At 40.7% G+C, this 9,274-nt stretch overlaps 1 protein-coding gene across 3 annotated transcripts in view; it reads left to right on the top strand.

Moving 5' to 3' along the window:
• DPH5 (diphthamide biosynthesis 5) overlaps positions 1 to 9,274 on the top strand; it is a 37,220-nt gene that overhangs the window by 3,854 nt on the left and 24,092 nt on the right. For all 3 annotated transcript variants that reach the window (XM_015831607.1, XM_015831606.1, XM_015831609.1), the window contains exons 3-4: positions 1,587 to 1,711; positions 5,549 to 5,657. In XM_015831607.1, the coding sequence (XP_015687093.1) occupies positions 1,587 to 1,711; positions 5,549 to 5,657 (234 nt within the window). The remainder of the gene's footprint in view (positions 1 to 1,586; positions 1,712 to 5,548; positions 5,658 to 9,274) is intronic.

The following is a 9,274-nucleotide window of genomic DNA, read 5'->3' as shown; positions in this document are numbered from 1 at the left end:
ATCAAGATCACGTGAAGTATTAATACCACTTTACAATGCCTTGGTAAGGCCACACTTGGAATACTGCATCCAGTTTTGGTCACCACGATGTAAAAAAGATGCTGAGACTCTAGAAAGAGTACAGAGAAGAGCAACAAAGATGATTAGGGGACTGGAGGCTAAAACATATAAGGAACGGTTGCTGGAATTGGGTATGTCTCGTTTAACGAAGAGAAGGACGAGGGGGGACATGATAGCAGTGTTCCAATATCTCAGGGGCTGCCACAAAGAAAAGGGAATCAAGCTATTTTCCAAAGCACCTGAAGGCAGGACAAGAAGCAATGGATGGAAACTAACCAAAGAAAGAAGCAACCTAGAACTAAGGAGAAACCTCCTGACAGTTAGAACAATTAGGCAGTGGAACAACCTGCCTCTAGAAGCGGTGAATGCTCCAACACTGGAAGTTTTTAAGAAGAAACTGGACAGCCATTTGTTCGAAATGATATAGGGTTACCTGCCTGAGCAGGGGGTTGAACTTAATGACCTCCAAGGTCCCTTCCAACTTTATTATTATTATTATTGTTGTTGTTGTTGTTGTTGTTGTTATAGCTTGGCTTTCACTTAATAGGATATGAATACTAAGTAATGTGGTTTGTTAACAATAGTTGATGACTTAATGCAAAAGGCAAAGCCACCCATTTGTAATTTTTGCAATCTGCCATTCTTTTAAATAAGCCATATAGCCCTCAGCCCTGCTTTGTAGTACCCCAGGCCTCCTGCAGTTGTGCTACTACAATTGATCAGTAGGTCACTGAATGCTTAGCAATGTGATTTCCTCCTGAATTAAAGTAGCATAGCTCATGATTTTCTAAGTCTTCAAGTGGACTTAGTGTCCTTTAAACTGTGAAAGTAATTTGAAAATTAAACATGCTGCCCTCAGAACAGAAAGGCATGAAAAAGTCAGGCCCATTTGCTATCCTCATTGGTTGAAAACACTATTAAAAAGAATGTGTGCCCATCCTCCAAGGTCAACCACCCAAAAATTGTCTACCCCAATCCTTGGGACAGTTTCTTAAGCATCCACTCGATTTCATTCTAAACTGCTTTGCAGGATAGCTGTGATGGTATCATAATGCCAGATCTTTTTGCATGTCACCTTACTTTCCTTTAGAACAGTGGTGGCGAATCTATGGCATGCGTGCCAGAGGTGGCATTTGGAGCCCTCTCTGTGGGCACGCGTGCCATTGCCCCAGCCCTGCCTCCCCCCCACAGCCCCCTCCTCACCAGCAGCCCCCCCGGAGGAGAGTCTCCCCCAGGCACAGCCCGTGCGGAGCAGCGCAGCCAAGGACATGGCAGCCAGGCAGCAGGGACAAGATTCCGTCCTTTTGCCCGTCGCGTGCAGATTATCCTGCGGGGTGCGGGCGGAGGGCGTGGCTGCCATGGCACTGCAAGGCCACCTGGGCAGTGAGTGGCCCTGCGGGCGGGGCGGGGTTGGAGCACAGGCAGGCTGGGGGATGGGGCGGTTTTGGGGCATTCAGTCTCTAAAAGGTTCGCCATCACTGCTTTGGAACATATAAGCTACAGATATAACCTTTTTCTTTTTGTAGGAAGATTTCTATGGTAAAGAGCTGATCCTTGCTGACAGAGAAATTGTAGAGCAATATGCTGATGATATCCTGAAAGATGCATATCAAACTGATGTGGCTTTTCTCGTAGTTGGTGATCCTTTTGGGTAAGAAAAGAAAACGCCAAATAAAATCCCACAACCTATGGTTTTAAACATATCTCTAGTGTGATTACACTGAAAAAAAGTAACTTTCCCTCTATAATGTATGCTTCAGAATCTCTTCTGCCTAACTTCCATAACTTTCCTGATTAACCTTTTAATTGTACATTGGTGGAAGCTAACATCAGAATTTAAAAATAGGCTCTAAAATGGATTTGGAGACCCACCTTATTTATTTACAATAATTTTATTTATTTACCATATAATGGGTACAACGAGTGATCATAATGATTTATGTGGAAATCTTATTAGTAATCAGTACCAGATCTTGGGAAGGAAGGCAGTTCATGAAGAAGTGAAGAGAAATTATAGGAGAAGCATGCTCCCAATTTCTTAGCCCCGATGCAGTCAGACTTGCCAAGATGATCACCTGTGTTGCACCTTTAAATAGGAATGCACACTAATTTGCATGATGTATTATAATACCTTGCTCGTCAGTAGTGAAGTAAATTGATTATTGATGTCTTGGCTGCCTTCTAAAAAAAGGTATTTTTCATACATGCTGTTCCTTATTGGTTTCTCAAGAGATTCAGTAAGGCTTGTTCAGACTGTTTTGTCAACTTTCATGTTGCATCTACAATCCATGTGATGGTTTTTGAAATGTAATGCTGCAGTACAAGTTACACAGTCTATCCATACTGTAGACATCTGGGTCCATTACAAATGAGTTTGACTTATTAAGTTTCCTTGCTCCATTTATATTTGCAGCCCTTTCTTTCCCCTTCCTTCTGCCTTAGCCAGTTGAGCATCATCAATCTACAATGTAAAAAGGAAAGCAGCTTTTGTTTCCAGCTGGGGCTTTAAAATTAATATTGCCCTTCTGATGAGAGGGTTGAGAAAATGTAATTGCCATGGGCATCATCTGAGAAATTCCTGCTGTGAAAGAAATGTATGCATATACATAAATGGGGATTGATATACATCTTTAGCAACATGAAAAGGACATTTTCTTGCTTTCTTCCTGCCTTTTTAAACAAATGGCACTTACAGATGATACCAACCACGGTGAATTAATATAATTACTCCACTCAAAGCAGTGACATAATTATTAAGTGTGTCTTACTGAATCTTTGTGCTGAAACACAATGAAAAGAACCCTGTTTGATATAGCCAAATGTTTCCATATAAATCATTCAAACACAAACTTCACTCCAAGATTATTTCCAAACTTTGCTGTGGGCCAACCTCAGGTTTTAAAATGTTTATAAGCTTTTGGTGGTCTGGCATTCTGACAGTTAAAGATTAATCCGGATAAAATGTATTAATCCAACAAAAACAATCCGTATAGGTTCTGAAGATTTGGGTATCTTCCTTATCTGCACACAAATGTTAATTTAGTCCTGAAAGAATCTGCTCTGCTGCAAAATATTCATTGTGAATCCTAAGATATTCTTGGGCTTGCGGGCCAACAAAGCAGATAGTGGCAATGCAGTCTAGGTTAATTTTATCTATCAATTATGGATTTTCTAGCTTCTGTTAATCATATGTTAGTTATCTCCATACTAGAGTGCTGCAATTGCCTTTACTTAAAGCTGCCTCTGAACATTATATAAGAAAACAAACAAGCATAATGTTTAGATTCTAATGGAGATCCAAACTTCTAAGAAATGCAATTGGCAGTTTTGTTACAATTGCCTTGGCTAACAGTTGCATTTTTGACATTAAAGTATTTTAATTGTTTTAAATTTTATTCAGTTTGGAATGAAGTTGAATAGACTAGAGCGCAAAAGCTTTAGCCATGCTCTGTTGTGGTTACTATGTGCCCTAGTTCCCAGTCAGTTGCCTACTTGGTTTTCCTATTGTGAAAACTTTTTGATTCTTTACAATGAGTTCTAAAGGGAAAATTCTATTTCTATAAGCTGCTTAGAGTCTGCCTGGTTTCAGGTGACTAGTTAATTTTATAATTAAAATTATCCTTTGCTATTCCCTAACTATTGCACTTGTTATATTATTCCTGTCACTCTCTAAAAGGTAATTACAAAAAATGATTAATTTTTACATAGAAAGATGATATGTACACCAACACAAAATCTAAACAACTGACTAACATATATTTTTCTGAGTGCAAACGTTGCTATATTATGCAATGTGTGGTCGGAGCAATCAAACAGAACTTCAAAAAAAATGATAGAAGGGTTAGTCTCAGCAACTCTTGGATGTACCTCAATGGGAATTAAGCATCAGTGCCAGAGAGTGGATTGCTTAATCACTCTATTCAGCCAGATGCTCTTTCTTTTCCCTCTTTCTCTTCCATCCAATAAGCAGCATTAAACTAAGATTCCTTGGGGAAATGGGAGCAGCTGAAGCCATTGTTGAGGTTTGGCTGTCTTATTAAATTAATTTCTACATTTGGGTGGATAATACAGTAAATGTGATTGATGCATGTTTGATTAGGAGCTTCTCTAGGGTTAGAGCTTTGAGCAGTCAGTAGCTCCAGGAACATCTCTTCATCAATGTCCGCTTTTGCATTCAAACACCTTAATTCTTGTTGGCCAAGTACCTCTAGCCTACTCATCTTAGTATCTGAATGGTAGGCCATATTAATTCTAATGAATAACTTTTTTCAGCAGTACATTTATCAGTGCTTATAGGGAGCTGCTGCTCTTTTAACTAAAGCCTCTGACAGCCTTGATTTGCATGTTTTCTGTACGCCTTACTGCACTTCTCTTGATTTCTTGCAATCTTTTGTTTTCTAAATCCCTCAGAAGAGATCTTTCTTTAAGCTAGATGTTTGCCTGGCACATGCAGTGGAAATCCAGCACTTATGAGGGGCTACCATTCACTTCCCCCCCCCCCCAGTCTTCTTGAATAACAAATGTGAATGTATCAGAAAACAAGCATTTTGCATACTATGGCAAGCACAGAGCATGCATACCAAGTTTCTCATCTGCAATTAAATGAAACTCCGTTTGCACAGTAATTAAAAGAGAGCATTGGAGTTACGCCAGAGTTGCTCTTTGTGCCCGAGTTGCTGTTTGCCAGCTAACAGATGTCTTGCAGTTTTCAGAAAGAGACAAAGAAATGGAGCACCTAGTTTTCAGACGCAATCGTTTATTAAAGTTAAAATGCAAACGACTGTAATTTTTAGCATTCTAGTGTTTCAACTAGGTTTGGTATAGGGTCGCTTGGATTTTTTCTTTTCTTTTCCAGATTTAGTTGGTTGAGTTCAGTGTGGATTTTCATCCCTCTTGCTGTTTCACTAAGGACCATCTGAAAGCATATACTTCTCAAGTGTCCATATGTGAAATACAAATTTACGATAAGGTTTTGCAACTTTCTTAGGCTCTGACTGGCACGCGGGGGGGGGGGGGAGAGAAAGTGTGGGAGGAAAAAAAAATACATCTTGATTTGATTTTGTTTCTGTTTCCACAGCAGTACATTATCTAGATAGATTGAATGAATTCCCTGAATGATACAGTTCAGGGGGACATTTATTTCTTGGATTTAACTGATTCACATGTTAACCTTCATTTTGGGATAATTATCATCCCATCTACAAGATGCCATGAGGTCTTAAGGTGTGTAGATTTGCAACAGGCCATGGATTGCAATCACACACACAATGGTGCTTGAGGAACAGAACTAGTTTGGAAATGAGTGCAAGCGACAGATACACAAAATTCTGCATTTGAATTGGAAAACAAGGATTTGGATAGCTTCATGTTTTGGAAAAGGGTTATTAGGGAAGACAACATTTGGTTATTGCTATTATTACATAATTGCAGTGCTACAGAAAATTTACCATGTTTTATAACTTGCTTTTTTTTTTTTTTTTTACTGCAGGGCAACTACACATAGTGACCTTGTTCTCCGGGCTGTGAAGCAGGGAATTCCTTACAGAGTGGTCCACAATGCTTCCATATTGAATGCTGTTGGCTGCTGTGGTCTACAGGTATATTTCCTGAGTGTGTGCATTCAGTTCTTAAAGAAAACCATAGCTTTCTCCTTCCTTTATAAGGGAGGTTGCAGAAAGCAGGTGGTAACAGGCCATTAACCTGTGAGAAATAGCCGACAGTTGTGCATTTTCTGGTCTTGTGTTTCAGAATCAGTTGTGATCCTTCCTCTCTTTTTTTTCTTTCTCCCCGCCCCCTTTTTTTTCTTATAGTACTGTAAAATAATGTATTCCAGGTAGTCCTCAACTTACAACTGGTAACTTAGTGACTGTTCAAACTAATGATGGATCTCCCAGTAGCTACTTAAGACCTGGTTCTGGATTTCTGAGGCTGCTCAATCACACACACACACACACAGAAAGGATGACATGACCACATTTTGGGTACATGGCAACTGCTCACCTTTACAGCTGGTTGAGTGTTCCAAGGTCACATGACCATAGTTTTCAACATTTTTTTTTCAGTTTCTGGCCTTTTCAGCTGGTTTCTGACAAAAAAACCCTCCATGGAAATAAATACATTATTTGCTTCACAACTGTGGCATTCATTTAACAACCACCACAAAAAAGTTATAACATCAGATCTGGTCATGTGTGTTCTTTGACTTACAGTCATCGTGATTTACAATAGAAATTTCAGGCTCCGTTACAGTCATAAGTTGAGGACTACCTGTATAACTGAATTTCTGAATAGTAAAGTCTTCTTTTTTTTTTTTTTGCTCCTAATGGATAAAATAAGAATGGGTGGTGCTTTTTCCCATAGACCAGTGGTGTTAAACCTATGCCATGTATGCCAGGGGTGGCACTCAGAACCCTCTTTGTGGGTACGCGTGCCGTCGCCCCAGCCCTGCGGCCCCCTCCTCACCAGCAGCCCCCCCCGGAGGAGAGTTGTCCCCGAGCGTGGTCCGCACAGAGCAGCGCAGCCAAGGACATGGCAGCCAGGCAGCGGGGACAAGACTCCGCCCTTGTGCCCCATTGCGTGCAGTTGATGCGGATGGCATGGCCCCCATGGCGCTGCTGGGTCGCCTGGGCGATCTGCAGCGGGTCGTGGAGGTGGTGAGTGGCCCTGTGGACAGGCAGGGTGGCAGGGGAGGCAGGCAGGACGGGGCAGAGCAGGGGCAGGCGGGTTTTGGGCACTCGGTCTCTAAAAGGTTCACCATCACTGCCATAGACCTTGGGAAAACTCATAATCTAAAGATCTCATAATCTAAAACATATAATCCTAATTTTGGATCAGCGTATTTTTCCTCTTGTTTTATTTCTATTATATATACCTCTTTTCTATGATATATGTTGCTGCTAACACTTTCTTTTTCACTGCCCTAAGCAGACTCATTATCAGAACTATGAATGGATATCTCTAATAATGTTTCTTTTTTATTTAAACTTACATGTTGCCAAATAAGATTAAGGAGAGCCAGTTTGGTCTAGTACAGGGGTAGGCAACCTTGGCTCTTTTATGACTCGTGGACTTCAACTCCCAGAATTCCTGAGCCAGCCATGCTGAGGGGAAAGGGAGAAGCTTCCAAGCTGAGCCATGCTGGCTTAGGAATTCTGGGAGTTGAAGTCCACGAGTCATAAAAGAGCCAAGGTTGCCTACTCCTGGTCTAGTAGTTAAGGCACCAGGCTAGAAAGCAGGAGACTGTGAGTTTATGTTCCGCCTTAGCCATGTAAACCCAATTGGGTGATGTTGGGCGAGATACTCTCTCAGCCCAATCCACCTAGCAGGGTTGTTGTTGTGGCGAAAATAGGAGGAGGAAAGTGTATTGGATATATTCACCACCTTGAGTTATTTGTAAAATTAATGAAGGCAGGAGAATGGAATGGAATGGAATGGAGTAGAGTAGAGTAGAATAGAATAGAATAGAATAGAATAGAATAGAATAGAATAGAATAGAATAGAATAGAATAGAATAGAATAGAATAGTCTTTATTGGCCATGTGTGATTCAAAAAGTCAGACTTATACAAACAATAGGCGTCTTCAGTTTGCCATTATAACTAAGATCTTTCTGACTAATTTCTTTTAATCCATTTTAAAAGTTGTTTTAATTACCAACGTTTGCTAGTTTTTGACAATTCCATCAATAAATTAAGCACTAATAAATTAGGCACAGATCTAAGAGGTTTCCCCCTCCCTCTTTATCTTGAACCACTGGCCAAGTAAATGAGAAATTTATTTATAAAATTGTAAACTACTTTGCAATATATATTGATCTTATAAGATAATGATAAAATACATGACAGCGGAATTAGTAATTTAAATGAAAAAAGAAACGGTTTGGAAAATGCTGATCTAATTTTGCATCTATACTTGCAAAATACATATACATTGGTAAATTGTAACAAAAACTTATTATATTTTAATCTTGCAAAGATTGACAGAACTTGTGAAATTTTGATTTAACACGGCCATCTGGGGGAAACTGCCAAAATCTTGGGATATTTTTCCATCTCCTAAAATGTGCGCCCTTATTTATTTCTATCCTGCTTTTGTTATTATTTTTACAAATAACAAAAAGGCGGAGAATATATCAAACACACCTTCCTCCTCCTATTTTTCCCCACAACAATTCTGTAAGGTGAGTTGGACTGAGAGAAAATGATTTGAAGTCACCCAACTGGCTTTCATGACTAGATCAGGACTTGAATTCCCTCCTTGTTTTGCAACTACATATTGGAACACCTGGATTCCCCTTTTATATCACCAGGAAAGCAGATGCCATGCTGGAGGCCATTGTTCTAGATATCCTATTTTAAGAAAAGCCCTAAAAGGGTTACACCAGAATAGGTCAAATAGTTATTTCCAGCACTAAAGCAGTGCAACTATTTCACTCAGCAAGGTTATTTTCTTTAGGGCTCTTCCCCCCCCCCCATCATTATCTAGATCAGTGGTTCTCAACCTTTTTAATACCGCGACCCCAACTGGTCGTAAGTCAAGGACTAAACCGGTCATAAGTCGAGGACTAAACCGGTCGTAAGTCGAGGACTACCCAATTGGTCGTAAGTCGAGGACTTTCACTGCCCGGGAGCGCCGCGCATGTGTGGTTCCGCCCCCTGCGCCGGCCGAGGCGTAGCTGGCAAGCGGCAGAGACGGAGCAGGACGACCACCAGCTGGCCCAGCCCAAGAGAGGTAAGGCACCCGGCGGAAAAGGGGAAAACAAATGGCGGACAAAAAAATGGCAGACAAAAAAAATGGCGGACAGCCTTGCTTGGCGACCCCCGTGAAATGGTCGATCGACCCCAAATGGGGTCCCGACCCACAGGTTGAGAACCACTGATCTAGATTCTAATAGCTGCATCAGCTTTCGCCAACTTAGTGCCCTAACCGTATTTACTATATGATTACTGATAGTCTATAATAATAATAATAATGGTTGCAAGTCATGATGGTCGTAAAGCAGGTGATTATGTGACCTGATTTTACGAACCTTTTTGCAAGTTAATCACCACGATCTGTTAAGTGAATGCAGTCATTAGGTGAAAACACTGTCACTATTTGGCAACATGTAAGTTTAAATAAAAAAGAAACATCAGAAGAACTCCCATCATTTCAGACCTTTGACCATTTTGGCTGGGGATTAAGAGAGTGGGAGTCCAACAAAACCTGGAGAGCCA

The sequence above is a fragment of the Protobothrops mucrosquamatus genome, unplaced genomic scaffold (genome assembly GCF_001527695.2).
Source record: "Protobothrops mucrosquamatus isolate PMUCROS unplaced genomic scaffold, P.Mucros_1.0 scaffold_267, whole genome shotgun sequence".
Classification (NCBI taxonomy): domain Eukaryota; kingdom Metazoa; phylum Chordata; class Lepidosauria; order Squamata; family Viperidae; genus Protobothrops; species Protobothrops mucrosquamatus.
This window is presented reverse-complemented; position numbering and strand designations above follow the sequence as displayed.